The following is a 17507-nucleotide window of genomic DNA, read 5'->3' on the forward strand; positions in this document are numbered from 1 at the left end:
TCTTGTGGGTGAGACCTAACACAGAGGTCCTGCCCCCTGGCCATCAAGGGGTCCCCTTGTGCTTTGTGTAGAGTTGTTAGCTCCAGTGTCCAGCTCAAGCATGGTATTCATGCTGCCTACAACTCCCCTGTAGTTTCCACTCTGCACGTATCTTCTCTTCCCCTCCACAGCTCCAGATTGGCGATACTGGGTGGTTCCAGCCTATAGGCAGCTGTCTAGCCCATATATACTCATACGCGGGCTCTGATCAGTGTTTAGAGTGCTTTGAGACCCTTTGTCTGGAAGGCACTACTCCAAAGCCCATTGGAATCAATGGGAAGATGTTGGGCTGAGTATCAGGCTCCATGTGAATCACCAATCATGTGAATCATGATCTCTGGCCTATCTCCCGAGGTTGTTGTGTGGCTTAAGCACTTTGACATCCAGGGATGCTATAGGAGGCAAAGTGGTTTTCTTACGTCCAACTGCCCCTCACTACAACACACTGTGCTACCTCGCTACCCTGAGCAGGGCATGTCCGTATAGTGGTTCTACACCTCAAACAACCCAAGAAAGCCAGAGCAGTAGGGGAGGGGGAAGGACTCCATATCTAGCACTCACCTCCCTCCATAGCCCAGTGCCATGCTAGGATCGTAGCCGGCCAAGCATCCTTTACAACAGTCACTATGGATCTGAAGCCCCTTGTGAGAACACCTTAGCAGCTCCCCTGGAAAGTGGCTCTGGCTGTTCACTGTTACCCCGATGACTCATTCCCTGGTGCGGTCTCTTGCTCGGTGAGTGAATTGCTCAGCTGCACCCAAGGCAGACTGCATAACTGGAGTGCCGTCCCTAGGGAGAGGCAGCTTTGTTCTGCAATAAGAGAGCTGCCCCTCGGCCCCTTTCAGCACCAGCATCCGTTGTTATTTCTGTGGCCCCAGAGGTGTGCGTCAGGCTTTTCAGGTGAAGAAGAGATTAAAGGAGAAATCCGCAGCCTCTGCCCCCTCAGGATGTTAGTCTAAATCTGCCCCTTGCCTTCCTTCCCCATTGCAGCCCAAGGAGCAGTTGCCACTTCATTACGCAGCCCTCCGTCCCACTGGGGCTGTCGGTGTGATGCAGATGCTGCTGAAGGCTTCTCACAAAGATGCTAGACTGAGCCAAGACCAGGTGAGCAGGGCCCTTTCCCTGTATGTGACGGGGGTAGTGAATTCTTGTAACACGGGCCCAGCTTGGAGGCCAGACGTGGCACTAAGTGAACGCCATGGGCTACAGGGCAACCTGAAACGTGTGTCTCCATCTCCATGCCTGAGGCCCACGTTCCCCAGGGGTGCTGCATGAAAGGCGTCACCAGCCCCGCCAAGGCTTTGGTTTCTTTCTGCCCTCTCCGCAGGACGGCCGCTCTCCTCTCTTTCTTGCCGTGGAAGCTGGGAAGCTGGGAGTCTGTAAGGAACTGCTTTCCACGCACGCCGAGGCCCAGCTGAGCGCACGGGAAAAGGTAGGGGACACACGCCCACCCCACCGCTGACACCGCAGCACATCCTCCGTTGGTTTTGTGTCTTCCCCACTGCTGCATCACCAGGGGCTGGAGAGATCAAACTCTATCTAAGAGCTAGCCTGAGTCCTACCCACTCACTCCCCATATGCCCCCCTCCGGCCTTCCGATGGACACACAGAGCCTCAGCTGGTGGAAATCGATGTAGCTCCATTGACATCAATAGAGCTATGCTGATTTACACCAGCTGGTGCTTACACTCTGTCAGAGGAATTAAACCCCTCTGCAGATTTGGTGCCTGTTTGTTTCCTGCTCTTGGGGCCTCCTCTGCTGGTTCTGAAGAATCCGTTAACATCTATGCTGTGGGCAGACAGGCGAGCAGACAGGGAAAATAGCTTGTGTCCATTTCAGGCCCCATTCAGGCGGGCGGAGGGGAGGGGAGGAAATTGGTGTTTGCCGAATAGAAAATGTAGGGGGTTAATAGGGAAAAAAATAAATGTTCTTTTCTACTGTGCGTTAAAACAATACAATGAAGAGCAGAAAGAAAACCGTTCAGAAAAGTCTCCCAATGTAGCACTTCCATTAGCTGCCTTGGTGTCAGAGTACCCCAGGTCTGGCATTGTAGGCCGGGGTTGATCCGCCTGGGTAGAGCTGTGATGGGGGGATGGAAATGGAACAGCAGATGACTTGCGGTCAGGCAGGGCTGTGTGAGGGGGCCCTCTGGAGTAGCTGGGGGTGGGGGTGTTGCAAGCTAGGAATGAGATGCATTGGTAGAGCTGTGTGTACATGAAGCTTGCACAATGCCTGTCCTCTTGAGTCAGAGCTGGGCCCTTCGAACGCCCAGAGCAAGGTAACCCTTCAGTATTCTGCAACGGGTACTAAGCAGTTCTCCAAAGGGAAACCCTGAACATCTGTGCAGTGGTGGCAGCAGTGGCAGATGAATAGGCCTGTGCCCAGGGGCTCCAGCCAATTTGGGGGCCCCAGGAGTGCCAGAACGTGTGTACAAGGGGGGAGGGCCACCATCACTGGGACTGTGGCTCCATCCGTGCTCCTCCTCTTCCCCCCGAGGCCCCACTCTCTGGCCAGGCTGGAAGCCAGAGCTAGGCTGTGGTAAGAGCCACCCAGGGAGCTTGGGCTGCCGTTGAGATCCCCAGAACTTCCCTGGGTGGGGTGCCCGAGAGCAGGCCGCAGCCCATGGGCCCCCACCCGGGCAGGTGGAGGGGGCTCCTCACAGTGGCCCAGGCTTTCTGGGCATCTCTTACCATGGCCCAGCTCTGGCTTCCAGCCTGGCCAGAGGGGAGGCCCTTGGGGGGAATTGGAGGAGCAGAGGCCAGGGCCCCAGGGGAGGTGTGGCGAGCCATATGTTCTTTGTGCCCAGGGGGCCCCAATAAATCTTAATCTGTCCCTGGGTGACGGGAGCAATGTTAGGCACAGATAGTGGGTGACTAACAACAGAAAATACAAACGACAATGCCTTTATTCAATGAGCCAGAGTAATATGTTCTACAGCTCCCGAGATATCTGTGTTATTGGGGATCAGCCGCCATTTTCTGCATGATTGAAGATTGATTGATAGGCAAAGTGATGCTGGTTCATTACAGAGATATGGCGACACTGTGCTGCATGCAAGCTGCAGGAAAAGAGATGTGGAAGTTGCCAAAATCCTAGTGGAGTATGGAGCTGGGGTGGATTGCCAGAATGTGAGTATAACATACGCAAAGCTTGGTATTGTGAGCACAAGTTTGGCCTTTGCTATCATTAGAGCTGAGCAGACAGCTGGAAAAAGTCCCCTGATAGCCGATCAGTTGTAAAAACAAATCTTGCTTCTCTCTCTTTGTGACTCCTTCGTGTTTGCTTTGTACAAATACTGGAGTGATTAGGTTTCACGAGCATGAATCCTCACAAGAAGCAAGTTTTATGCTCAGTTCCTGAATATTTGCTAAAAATGAATTTCAAACTAGGACTGGTTTTAATTACAGCTGTGAGAATAACCGATTTTTCAGTTCACAGGCCATTCTGAAAAATCGGGGGAGGAAATCGTTTTGGGTCAACCCAAAAACTATTTTAATAAAATGTTTCAGCAAATGGAAAAGACAAAACAAAAAAAGTTTATTTCAGGTCAAACAAAACATTTCATTTGGACAAAATGGAAACATTTAGTTTCCAGTTCAACCATTTTACATTTTTTTGATTCTTTAAGAATATTAAAGGAAATTTTTAAACACAAAGTAATTTCAAACCTCAGAATGGAAGTTTCATTTTGAAAATGTCTAAATTAATTATTTTAGAATATTCTTGACCGAAACAATTCAGTAAAATCAATATGAATTCACAAAATGTTTCAATGTTGCCAAATCCACATTTTTCACTGAAAAGAGGTTTCAGGCAAAAAAAATTGTTTGCCCAGATCTAGTTGTAATATCCAAAATCTGTGTAGTATTGGTTGGTTACATAAGTCATCCAATCACAGAACAGAAAGAATGTCATGTGATTTATGTAACAAACCAACAGTGTGTGAATTTCAAAGTTTAATATTGTGAATGATTCCTATGGGGGAAGTCAAAGGATAAATTCAAGGTCATGATCTGCTAATGAAAGCCCAAGAAGTCAATCATAGAATATCAGGGTTGGAAGGGACCTCAGGAGGTCATCTAGTCCAACCCCCTGCTCAAAGCAGGACCAATCCCCAACTAAATCGTCCCAGCCAGGGCTTTGTCAAGCCTGACCTTAAAAATATCTAAGGAAGGAGATTCTACCACCTCCCTAGGTAACGCATTCCAGCATTTCACCAACCTCCTAGTGAAAAAGTTTTTCCTAATATCCAACCTAAACCTCCCCCACTGCAACTTGAGACCATTACTCCTTGTTCTGTCATCAGCTACCACTGAGATGAAATCATTACTTATGAATTATTTGCTCAGTTCTATAGCCTACAACCTTGGATAACTGAAGACTTTGGCGAAAGATTGGTAGTCATCTAATGAAAGGTCAAGATCAAAACGGTATGCTGAGTATGATATACTGAATAGTCAGTCCTCACCATACCTCCCCCCACCACATGCTGTCCAAGTTGTAATATTACATTCAATTCAAAATTATGTTCTTTGATATTTAGGTAGAAATATGTTCCAAGGCAGGGCATTCCCAAGGCTAAGTGTGCTCCGGCAACATCATCTTGGTCACTGTGCACTTCCTTTGAATTGAACACAGTCAATAATACTTTAAAATTTACCTTCCAAAAAGAAAACTGGAATAGAAAATACTATTCGGCAGTGTGGTTGCTAGATATTTCAACCTTCATGTTGCACTAGCACTAGACGGCGGTGGTTTATATATAATTCTCTGAACCCAAAGCAATCCAGAGCTATTGCGTTTGGTGGGGGGGGTTCACAAGCTCTATGTAGCTTCACCAGTGGAGTTTAAATTCCTGAATCCAAGGCATAAGCCAAAGGTTCTTCAATTTTTTGGCCTTCTCTCCTGAGGAGCTGTTAAACAGTGAAGGCTCCTGGACTTGCAGCTTAAACTTGAGGTTTCTTAAATCAAAAGTTCCTCTACATGGAAGTATTCAGCTAGCCAAGTTTACCAGCTCATTGATACACTACATTATCCTTTAAAAATCCACTCTTTAACTGCATGCATGCTGAAAATGAATTTAATAATGATGATAGAGATCATGTGCCTACATAAAATTAGTGACGTTAAATGTTTGCAGCTTTAAATACTCAACTAATTTGCTTCACACTTATTTTCAAGTCTCCCTGGCTATGGCTGCACTAGGAACATTGGTGCAAGTTAATTAGCAACAGAACAGTTGCAGCATCGCTTACCAACAGCGTAGGTGTGATGCCCGCCATGTTGGCAGATATACTGGTTGGTTGAACCAGTGACCTCCGGAGTTAAAAGCCTGAGTAACTGTAGCTTGAGCTGAAGAGGCAAGGCTCCCTAGTGGGGGCTGTAACAGACTCTTATCCTCTGGATCGGGCACACAGGGGTAGGACATGGTTTTCCCGTCCTGCAAATATTTTCGAAAGTTCAAAATTTGTCCTGTTTCGAATTGGGATGAAAAGTCAAAATCTCAAAAATGTTCATGAACCAAAAAACTTGCTTTTTTTTATTTCCATTTTGGGTTATTCAAAACACTTCATTTCAAAACATTTCAATTTTGACTTCTTTCACCTTTTTCTCCAGTCTAATTAGCTTAAACTAGAAATCAAAAAGTCGTTTTCTCTCCAAAAGTCGTTTTGAAACAGAATTTTCCATTTAGAAAAATGTCAAAATTAAATATTTCAATAACTCGGAAACATTTTTCTTGACATTTTTCCAAGTCAGGAAATTTGTTGAACCCGACCCTGTTTCACAAACAGTTTTGGTTTTGACAAATCAGCATTTTTAGATGAAAAATTCCTGACCAGCTCTCCTCAGCAGAGGGTTACATCAGCACTAAGGTAGACAGGACTCTGGAGTTTTTGACCCTGGTTTCAAAGTTGTGGGACCCCTGTTTCATATGGCTTCCAGGGTCTGTAAGCAAATGGGGATGATTGAAGAGGTGGGGTTGTTGTTCTTCCGCTGTACAATCTTTGTGTGTGTGTGTCTCTCTAGCTACGCTATGGATTGAATCCTTCTAGCACCACCATTGTGAAAAGGTCTAACTATGGTCGTTACCAGTAGTAACAGTAGCATACAGTAACAGTATGGCAGTTTCTCATAGCGGGGCTTAGAGTCACTGAGCAGAAATGAAAGAGGTCCATCGCTCTAGTCAGGTTCACAAAAGTCAGGGATTGAGGCAGGCTCTGTGGGTAAAGGAAGCGTGTAACCAGCTGGGGGCCAATAACCTTTCCCCAAATTATTTGTTCTCTTCCTTGTCTTCTTCTCTAATAAACCCAAAGGTGCAAAAAATAAGGAAAACACCTGTTACAAAGAGCTGCGCAATCCTTTGTGAGGTCCTTTCAGGGATCCCAGAAGAAAATGGTCTCTGACAAGAAGTTTATTTTCATTAAAACTTTCAGGACCAATTTAAACAGTCAAATAAACAAAGCAGTTTTGTAGAACTGCAAGGCCAAAAGGTCCTGGGTTATTTATAAAAGTCCCTTAAGTGAATTAGGCAAAATGCCAAGATAAATCTCGTCTGCTAGCATTCCAGAACCAGGACAGACTTAGCACTAGCACTTGTCAGCTTTGTGCTGAAATATATTGAAAGGCCCGTGCGGGTTCAAATCCGCCTTCTCCTTCCAGCGTCTAGCAGAGTAAGGAGGCTGGTTTTAAAAGGAACACGTTGATTCGAAGGACAGGTTCCAATGTGCAATCACACGTTTACAAATGTACTAATCAGAAATGGTTCCAACCACCAGGCGAACAACTCCCATTGATCATGGTCTCTGGTTATGTTTCTCTTTGGCAGGAATGCAAGCACCATTTTCAGTTCTATATTTTCCCCAATAGTTGGCGCTAACAACTTTCACAAGAGTTACGTGGTTCGGTGGTTCTCAACTGTTCCATGCCAGCACCCCAGGTTAGCTAAGAAAGAGAGCGGACCAAATTCGGTGATGAGTCCTGGCCACGTGCTACCTGAGGCACATGGCACATACACTAAGACAACCCCAGGTTACAGCAGAATAGTTGTGGGGACCCCCTTTTATCTAGCCATAGAGAAAGGGAGGATGGACAAGACCCACTGAGACTTGTTCACATACCTCCCCACCGAGCTGAGGACTTGTGACCTAATTAAACACACTTCATTGGGGTGGCTTCTGAATAGATGTAACTGAGCGGAGAGGTCCATGGAAGTGTATGCTGGAAGCTCTAGCATGCCTACTGCTCAAGGAGAGTCTGCTTTAGCTGGAGTGGTGGGATCTGGGCTTTTGGAGCAGAAGGCTCCAAGTTCTATCTGTAATTATGACCCAGGAAGTCCTCAGCAGAGGGTCATAGATTCTTTACATAATACAATAAAAGGAAAACAATGGAAGGAATTAATAGGAACTGGTCTCTTGTCAGTGTCACAGTGTACTGGCTTTCGGGGCATTGAGAACATGGGAAATTGCCCAAGGGAAACTATGGGAGTTGGGTTGCATGGTAGGTTGGGTTTATTCAGGGACCATCTTCTTGTTCTGTGTTTGTACAGTGTGTAGCATAATGAGGTCCTGGTCCATGACTAGGGCTCCTAGGTGCTCCAGTAATACAAATGATGAGTAATAATTCAGAGTTGATCTGTCCCTCGTTGAAAGCCTGATCCAAAGCTCGTTGAAACCAATGAGTTTTTGCATAGGCTTCAGTAGGCCTTGGGTGAGAGACCCCCGCAAGAGACTCATGTCGGGCTGAGAGATTGTCCTGCCTGAGCTGCAAATACCTCCCATTTGCTAGAAACCTGTTCTCTGTTTGCAAACTACAGGAGCTGGGCCTACCCAGTTCTGGAGCAGTGCTGCATCTCTGAAAGCTGATCTGGCTTTGTTTAGGCCAGACCCTGCTCTCCAGACAGCAGCAGCCCCAACGCTACAGGAAGCTGCACCCTCACTATCTCCAGGCATGGAACAGTGACATTGGTTAACCAGGTGATGTCATTCCAGGAGGTGAAACTTTCAGGGCAGAGGAGTGATGCTTTAGTGCAACACAAGGTGGCCATCTCAGGTACCCAAATGCTCCTGCCCAGTAGGTTGTTTGCTTGGACTAATGGCGGAGCCGCTGGGCAGCTTGGTTACACTACAGCCAGGACTTTCTAACGCTCTTTGTTTTAGGATGAAGGTCAGACTCCTCTACATGTCGCTGCGTGGGAAGGCGATGAAGCCCTGTTGAAGTTCTTCCATCACTGCAAGGCCAATCCTAACGTAGCAGACAAGGTGTGTAAAAGGGGGCGGGGAGTGGGAACTGGCTGACTTAGGGACTGCTTAATGGGATCTCGAGTCCTTTTCTTCTGCACTTCAATACCAAACGGAGAGGTGTAAGAGATGGGTGGGTGGATGGGTCAATACCTTCAACCAACAGAGCATACAATGTGCAGCTCTGCACCATCAGAGTAAACTGCCATTGGCTCATCCTGAGACGGAGACACGGTTACTTAGACATGCCAGAGAGCTAATTAACTCTTTACAGAGCATCCCGAGAGTCCTGTTTGAGTCATTTTGGGACAGCTAGTGGAGTGATATACCTGTGAAACTGGCGGACACTACACGATTCCTTGAGGGGCTCCTTTGATTACAGGGTTTCTGGTGTTAATGGCCTGGAAGCCCTCAAACCTGCATCTGCCTCAGCAGGCAGACAGTCCAAACCAGGAACTTCCCTCCCTTCATTAAACTTCATGGTGCTGGTGAATGTGGTTCGACCTCCTCCCTTTCCCCATCCATCCAGGCAGGCAGCAGCCCTAGGCAAGGTAAGGGAGAAAAGTCTTTCAAGGGCCCATTCCAGTCAGCCTGGGGTAACAGCCTTTCCCCTCTTCAGTAAGGATCTGTCTTTTAACTGATTCAATTCAATGAAGACAAAGAGGCCCGAGCTGTTGAATGAACTGGTTGATCATTCATGCAGTTGACTGCAAACGTTGCTTGGTTTAGCTGTGTTGTGGTGGTTTAAACAAACGTTTGGGTGGGCGGTAGTGCTGGTAATAGGTTGACACCCTTGGCAGGTTGAAGTCATCTAGCCAATGAGCAAGTACCCCAAGAACAGCAGCCATGCCAGCTTCCCCACAACTTCCACAGCTTCAGATCCAGGCTTACCCTGGCTATACAAAGTGTAGTAGAGGCAGGTGTTGATCTGTTCCAGCTGAGGGTATGTTCCGCTTAGGTTTGCACACAGGCTCTCTCCCTCCCAAGCACACATTACACTTGCATATAAATGCCGGCAGCTCCAGTTGCTTCCCTGGAAACGCTGCTCTCTTTGATGGTTGCAGATGGACAGGTCCCCCTTGCACATCGCTGCAGAAAGAGGCCACACCAATGTGGTGGAGTTGCTGACGGAGAAGTTCCACTCCAATGTGCTAGCTCGCACTAAGGTGAGTGTGTGTGGGTGTGTCTACGTTCCTCTGAGTAGCAGCTTGGCATACGGGCCAGAGAGGACCACGACTTGTACCCACTGTTTGGTTGCTGCTCACAATCTTGAGCTAGACCAAACTGGCTTGGAAATTAGGTCCTTGTTGCCTTAGCTTGGCGCCACACCCTCAGCATGTCTATTCACACACAGTGCTGGGAAATGAGGTGTAAAGCCAAGGAATAGGCGAGAATTAGCCAGCTTTCTCAGTCAGGGCAGTGCAAGTGCCTTTCTTTGTCAGGGAACTGGTTTGTTCAAAGACGTTTGGGTTGTGGGCACAAAGGTCGCAAGGCTCTAACTGGAATCCACACGGAAATGTGATGTGGGGACACTTCCACTGTAATACACTGGCTGCGCATGTTGCCATATGGTGGTGGCCCATTGAGAGGATAAAAGCCCTAGTGTAGGGGTGGGCAACTTTTTTGGCCCGAGGGCCACATCTGGGTATGGAAATTGTATTGCAGGCCATGAATGCTCACAAAATTGGGGGTTCGGGTGAGGGAGGGGGTGCGGGTCCTGGCTGGGGGTGCAGGCTCTGGGGTGGGGCTGGGGATGAGGGTTTGGGGGTGCAGGACAGTGCTCCAGGCTGGGACTGAGGGGTTTAGAGGGTGGGAGGGGGTTGGGGTGCGGAGGTGGCTCAGGGATGCAGGCTCCGGGCGGCGCTTACCTCAAGCAGCTCCCAGAAGCAGCAGCATGTCCCTTCTCCGGCTCCTATGTGGAGTCTTGGCCAGGCTGCTCTGCACACTGCTCTGTCCGCAGGTGCCACCCTGCAGCTCCCATTGGCCGCGGTTCCTGGGTGCGGAGCCCCCCTGGCTGCCCCTACACATAGGTGCCAGAGGGGGGACATGCCGCTGCTTCCAGGAGCCGCGCGGAGTGGGCCAAGCCCCTGTCCCCGCTCCCTGGTGGGAGCTCGAGGGCCGGATTAAAATGTCTAGAGGTCCGGATGTGGTCCCTGCGCCGTAGTTAGCCCACCCCTACCCTAGTGCCAGCTGAGGAGGATTCACTGTTGTGTCATGTGGGAGAGGCCAGTGTTTGGGCTGATTTTCTGTTCTATCCTCAACATTGCCTGTGTCCACTGTAGCTGTGATGAGCATGTTGCCTGTAGGCGCCCAGCCCTCGTTGTAATGTCAGTCACAAGCAGCACAAGTGCCGGTGCATTGTGACAGCTGCCCAGAAGGGCCCGCGCACCAGAAAGAGCCTGTTTCTGGTGCACAGGTGAAAGCAGGAGACAGCTGTGGTACAGGAATACTATACTGATGAAATTGGAGGGACAGAGGGAGATGGGGCTGGGACATTAGGAGGGGAATGGGAGGCAGGGTCCTTATCTGACCCATTCCACCTGTGGAACCTTTGCCCAGCTTCTTGCCTAGCCCAGAGATTCTTGTCATTCTTACTTGCTGCCCATCCTTGCTCCCTGCAGGACGGTAGCACCCTCATGCATGTTGCCTCTGAGCATGGGCACCCTGACACCGCTCTGGCTTTCCTGAAGAAAGGAGTCCTGCTGCACATGCCCGATAAGGTAACCCAGCACGGAGAGTCAGGCAGGGCCAATGTCGGCTGCTAGAGCTGCTCCAAAACATCCAGCCAACACTTGGGTTCGGGGGGACGGAAAACGCCTTTTCAGCCAAAACAAAAATGTTCATGAAGAAGATGGAGTGGTGTTGTAGCGTGTCGGTCCCAGGATCTTAGAGAGACAAGGCGGGCGAGGTCATAGCTTTTACTGGACCAACTTCTGCTGGGCAAAGAGACACACTTTCAAGCCACACAGAGCTCTTCTTTGGGTCCTCGTCTCTTGAATATCCTCGGACCAACAGGTCCTGAAGAAGAGCTGTGTGTGGCTTGAAAGCTGGTCTCTCTCCCCAACAGAAGCTGTCCAATAAAAGACATTACCTTGTGAAAAAATGTCCGTTGTTTGAAATTTATCAAAAGATTTTTTAAAAGCTTACTTTCTCCTCTTCATTTTTTTACTGGAAAAGTAAAAATTGAGACAAGAGAGGTTTATTTCCCACCACCCTAGCAACTTATGATCTTATAAACCATCCCAGACAGTAGCATGCCTGGGACAGACACCATATATCAGATATGTGAACTGTGTGGCAGGGCTCCACTCAGCTGTCACTGATTTAATTATGTGGCATCACATAAGTCATTTTAATAACGTTCTGCCTCGGTTTTCCTATCTGTGAAATGGGATTTCTACCTTTCTCCTAGTGAATGGTATAAGACTCACTGTTTCCAAAACACACCGAGATCCTGAGTGCTAAGATGCTGTAGGAGTCCAACTTGTTTATTAAACTGTTTCCATTAGCCATACTGCTGCCCTTTACTGCTGCATCTTTTCTTCCCAGCTGTCGTCTTAGCCTGGAGTTGCATCTGCTTTATTGAAACTGCATTTCCAGTCCCAATAAACCTTGCATAGAACACACTAATGTTGGGGAAATATATTCACCTCTAGCTGTCCACTCCCTGCCCCCCCCCCAAAACAAAGTGATATTTTTGGGGAGGGGAGAAAATTTCACTGAACATTTCAAACACAATGAAAAATGTTCACTTCTTCGTACATTTTCCATACCTTTTTCTGACGAGCTCTGGAGGCTGCCAGGTGTCTCACATGCATAAGAAGGGTGCCAGGAGCAATATTTCGGTATCACCAGGACTTGATTTATGGAACTGGCAGAAGTCTTTCTCATTTCAACCCAAACTTTCATCCAAATTTCGATGACGGTTACCCCCAAATTACTTTCATAATCCCCCACACACAATTGTTTCCCCACCTAGCTTTCTATATTTCCACTTTTCTTAGCCACAAAGCGCCAGTGTAACCCCCTGATCCATGCGTGTTGTGTCCCCCATCTCATGCCTGATCCACGGTGGATGTGAGTCTGCCACAGCCCCAGCTCCACAGAGTGGCCCGGCCAGCTCCTCCGGCACAAGTGATGCCCCAGCCCTCTGGCAAATCGATCCGCCCCGCACACGTTAAGGTGTCAGAGTGGGTGGAGGGAGTGAGTGCTGAAAATCCAAGCGCCCGTGGAACCAATTGCCTCTCTTTCAGAATGGGGCGGTCTGCTTGCACGCGGCAGCCAAGCGCGGTCATGCTGCCGTGGTGAAGGCCCTGCTGCAAAGGGGGGCAGAGGTGGACGCTCGAACCAAAGAAAACTACACGGCCCTGCACATTGCTGCCCAGCACTGCAAGCCGCTGGTGGTACAGACTCTTCTGGGCTTTGGGGCCCGGGTCCAACTCAAGGGAGGCAAGGTAGGGGCGAAACTTGGGGTGTGACTCTTCCTTGCAGGCGGTGTAACCTTAGTTCCTGCTTTCATAATCAGTGCTTCTTTCTTACTTCCTCTGCTGTAACAATACCATGTTATTCCCAATCCCCCCGGCACCCAAGCGGGTTGTGTTTTCGATGCCCTCCCTGTATCAGAGGGGTACAGACTGCCAAGTGATCAGGATCTTTGTGGGCTCTGCTGGGATTTCATTCACTGACACAGAGCTCTGCTGCATCCAATTCGAATTTGCCCCGATCGGTTTTAAAAAACCAGAAGGCTACTCCAGGCTCCCTCTGAACCCGGTTGTAGTGTTCTTGCAAACGTACACCAGGTGGCGTCACAGCACCACCCGCCAGCAGCGTTTTCTGCACCAGGGAAGAACAGCTAGCCGTGTGCCTGAACCGCGGGGACTGGCTGACACGGTCTCTCGCCAGCTGGGGTGTGAGAGCCCTGAGCACACGCAGGGAAACCCCTCTGAAACGGGACACCCTGGGATGGATTGTAGCTGGCTGGGGTGAGGGAGTTATCAGTGTGTACCCCCAATAAAGCTAATGGGACCTGTACAGACAGCTCCTCTGGCCTGGAAATATTCCTCTTTATTTGTATGATGCTGGAACAAATAGAAAGACATTGTGCAGATCCGTTAAGCACCACTTCCGTGGGACACGAGCCACTAGCCATGCTGTAAATGCTTCTGAGGGATGGAGGTTGTTAGGGATTTATAACAAGCAGTGATGGCAAAGCCCCTAATAGCGAGATCTAAAGGCTGTGGAATATTCTCCCAAGGGAAGTGTCAGAGGCTTTGTAGCCAAGAATAAAAGACAGTAAGTATATTTGGGATATAGAGGTGAAATATACGTATTCATGAGTATTGTGACCCAGGGCCTAGAGGCCTGTAAAATATTCAGTTGAGCCACACAAGGCTTAGGCCTGAAACAGGTTAGCATGACTATACTGAAAGATAACCTGGTGCCGATAAAGTGTAAGATCACAGTAAAGGATGTGTTAAGTGCCGATGTTCGGGAAACCATGCAGCAATAGACTGGAAAATATGCCACAATGTTCCAGTTAATACAGCAGGATACCTGAAACTAACATTTTGGGGAATTCTGTAATAGCCTCTAGTTTCTATGGTAACTCATTGATGTAGATGTTACTGACAATAAGGGGGTAGCCACTGAGAAATGGGACACCCCTAAATTAGTGGAATGTGGATACAGATAAGTATGGAACCCTTATGCATATGTATGAGCCTTAGCATGTGTAAGCATGACACAGGATAAAAGGTGTTGTCAGGCCTGTGTGCTGGCGGGGATGGGGATGGGGAAAGACACACGAGGAGATGCCAGGACACAGAGCCTGCACTAGGCATAAACAGACTGAGCAATTGCTCAGGGCCCCAAGCAGCTCAACGGGGCCCCCTGTTAATTATTAGTATGTGTTGGGGGCAGAGCAAAATATTCCTGCTTAGGGCCCCCAAAGGGGTGGCACCGGCACTGCCAGGAGGACAGCCACAAATGATGATGATGATGGGAAAGATAATGACTGGCACTCCGGGGCTCTTCAGCAGGAGATGTGAGTGATCAGTCATAAGGCTAAAAAACTTTATGCCCCCGTCTATCTGCCACTGGATTTCAGTGTTTTGTGCCATTGTTTATCTGCATAACAGAATTGTTGATAACGGCCATGTAATTACTTGTGAAGTTTCTGGGTGTCACTGGCCTCCGTGTGCTCCCGGGGTGTCTCATTCTGACGATACTGGGAATAATCAACATGGGAGACATTTAGAAGTAGCCTCTGCAAAGCACTGAAGAATGTGGAATCCTACAAGTTTGAGATGGAAGGATCTCTTGGGTCATCTAGTCCACACGTGGTGTAGGCAGCAATCCTGCAATGGCCCACACAGAGCTTTGCCATCTCTGCCAGAGCTGGGACTGATTTTTTGGTTCAGTGGCCAAACCAAAAAATCAAAAATGATTCCATCTGGTTTTGTTTTCCAGTTTTTTACCTTTTAAAATGTGTCTTTACATTCCATTGAAGTAAAATTCAAAAGGGAAAGTTGTTCTGAATTGAAAAGTTAGAACGTTTCATTTCAAAAACAACCCAATGAAACATTTCAACTTTTTCAGAAAATTTTTGTCGTTGTTGTTTTTTGCGACCAAAACAATTAAGCAAATTCAACACAAATTTGCAAAATGTTTCAGTTGACCCAAATCTACATTATTTCACTTTTAAAAAAAAAAATTTCTTTGAAAAATTTTGCCCAGCTCTAACCTCTGTTTTGTTGTGATTCTCTTTGGTTTAATCCCTGCAGCTCTCAGAAATCAAACTATAAAAAGCAGGCTGAAACTAGCAGCATGGTGTGCTAGCAAGGTAGCCATGGGGATCTTGTAGGTAGGGAGATGGAGCTAACCTACCTCAGTCTGATCCTCACAATGACAGAAATCCCTGGTAGTTTGAGAGCCTGTCCGATACAATAGAATTGCAATTTATTTAATAGTTATGAGGTTTTATCTTGGAAAGAAAGTGCTAACTGGGTTGGGTTCCAGATGGTGTCATAGCTTTATACATTCACCTTTGACTTCTGGATAAATGAAATCATATAAATATGACCAAAGCCACCAGATCTGGGGTTTTAGAAGGGAAAAGGGAGAGCTCCTCCTCCTACCTTGATGATGACTCTCCCACTAGTCTTGAGGGGAGGGTAAGAAAGGGTTGACTGATTATTGTGGACTGGTTTGGATTTCAACATGGCAGTCCCATGCCCTGCAATTGACTGTGAACTCTGCACCAAAACACCTTCCGAACTGATATAATGTCATGAAGTGAGAGGTCCTACCATGGTGTGGTGATGAGGCTTTAATTCTTCAGTGACATCATCACAACAAGAGCTGGATAAAAAATGAGGGGGGAGCGGAATGTGAACATTTTCTCAAAACAAAATCAAAATTCAGAAAATTTCTGCCCATGGCTCAATGACCTTGTGCCATGGGATGAGGTTTGAAGGTGGCAGCCCTAGATCAGGGGCAGGACTGGCTGTCAGGCAGAAGGCGTTCATGCTATTCATTCTGGACACTGGAGCTCGGGGAGGCTAAGAAGATTCCAGGTGTCCCGGGGAGACTGAGATTGACAATCATGGGTTCTGAGAAGTGTATGAAATATACCAGGCCTGATTCCCCCCTGCTTTGCACCCTGTGTACTAGGTGGTTGTGAAACCTACCCAATCAGAAGGCCCCCATGCTGCTCCCCTTTGCACAGGGGTAAGTGATGACCCAGGGTGCCAGACACCAAGGAGGCTCAGGTTGAGTGGATGTAATAAGAGAAGCCGATGCTGTTCCACAGGGCTCTAAATCTTCTGTGTCTCCCCCAGGCCCAGGAGACGCCTCTGCACATCGCAGCCTGCATCCACGAGGGGGAGAAGGTGGCAGAGATGCTGCTGAAGAGCGGCGCCGACGTCAATGTGGAACAAGAGGTAAAGCACGCAGCCATGTTCCTGGGGGCAAAGAGGGAGGGGCTGGATCCTGCTGGCATGTCACTCATTTCAGTGCTGCGCTCTGGCTGCAGAACGGTGAGACGGCCATGCACATCGCAGCTCGCCACGGCAACCTGAGGATGATCAAGGCCCTGATCGAGGAAGGAGGGGAGCTCACCTCACAGTCCAAGGTAGGTGGCTCCCAAGGCAGCCAAGACCCACTCGGTCTCTGCCACATGTCCCAGGAACCTTCTGTGGGAAAGACCAGGAACACAAGACTTGCCAGAGCAGATCAGACCATTGGCCCACCAAGTCCCATACGTTGCCCCGTCAGGAGTAGCCAGGACCTGCGTGTGTACTGAGCACTGGTTCCAGCGCACCCCCAGCAGCTGGGACCATCCAGCCCACGGTGGGCCAGTGATGATCATTTCTTCAACCTCAGTCTTATCCCATTGGGATTTATGTCAGAACTAAAATATGTCTTAACATTAACATGCACAAAGGGTTAGACCGATCTGTCAAACAAACCCGGATTGCTCATTATTTAGCAGTTATGAGGCCAAGTAAAATAACCAGGTGATGGAGTGAGCTGTGAATACATTGGCCTGTCTCTTCTGGACAGCTGGGCTCACACAGGAATTAGGTTTTAAGTGTTTCAATGAGCTCGCCGGTCTCCCAGTCCGCTCTGTAGCCCCCCTCCGCGCAGCTGGGTCAGCCTTGTTTCGATGAGCAGTGTCTGATCTGGGGAGACCCCAGGGCTGGGTGATGGAAATGCAAAGCTGGGTGGGCAGGAAGCTTGGTGCTGCTTGCCCTGCTAGGCTCAGCTTTTGCCAGCATCCCCGTTCGCAGGAGCATTACAATTCACCCCAAAACCAAATGCACACAACTGCCTTCTGGTTCGTGGAGAAAGCCGACCTAAAAAGGCTTGTAGCCCTTGGGTTTGTGCCCTTTTGGCTTCTCTCTGGTTAGAAAGACAGCCTGAGAGCGTTGGGCTTTTGCTTTTTAGTGTCTGTTTTTTGCTTTAGAAATATGAGTGCTGGTGCTGCCGGTCCTTGATTTTGCTGGAAAATCTCTTCTGCGTTTCAGAGCATGTGCCACTGAACAGGTGGGGGGAGGTGGATAGTTAACGAAGACTTCCTTTCTCCAGACTAGTAATGAGCTATTGACTAGAAAGAGCTGCTGTCAAAAACAAGCCAGAAAAGACTTTGAAATGGTCTCTCCCACTCTCGATTGCTCAACTTTACTCTCTTGACTCTTGTGACGGGATCATTTCTGTCGCTGTCCAGTCAC

At 48.4% G+C, this 17507-nt stretch overlaps 1 protein-coding gene across 7 annotated transcripts in view; it reads left to right on the forward strand.

The window, feature by feature from the left end:
* Positions 1-17507, forward strand: part of LOC125632890 (uncharacterized) — a 79023-nt gene that overhangs the window by 25755 nt on the left and 35761 nt on the right. For 6 of the 7 annotated variants that reach the window (XR_007355442.2, XM_048841763.2, XM_048841766.2 and 3 more), the window contains exons 4-12: positions 1030-1143; positions 1367-1471; positions 3070-3168; positions 8197-8298; positions 9342-9443; positions 10899-10997; positions 12531-12731; positions 16116-16217; positions 16310-16408. Coding sequence is in view for 6 of the 7 variants with exons in the window: in XM_048841763.2 (XP_048697720.2) it covers positions 1030-1143; positions 1367-1471; positions 3070-3168; positions 8197-8298; positions 9342-9443; positions 10899-10997; positions 12531-12731; positions 16116-16217; positions 16310-16408 (1023 nt within the window). In the remaining variant the exon portion in view is untranslated. Of the gene's footprint in view, positions 1-1029; positions 1144-1366; positions 1472-3069; positions 3169-8196; positions 8299-9296; positions 9444-10898; positions 10998-12530; positions 12732-16115; positions 16218-16309; positions 16409-17507 lie in introns of those variants that run through there. The other variant, XM_048841770.2, reaches the window with a different exon arrangement.

This window comes from Caretta caretta, chromosome 2, assembly GCF_965140235.1.
Source record: "Caretta caretta isolate rCarCar2 chromosome 2, rCarCar1.hap1, whole genome shotgun sequence".
Lineage (NCBI taxonomy): Eukaryota > Metazoa > Chordata > Testudines > Cheloniidae > Caretta > Caretta caretta.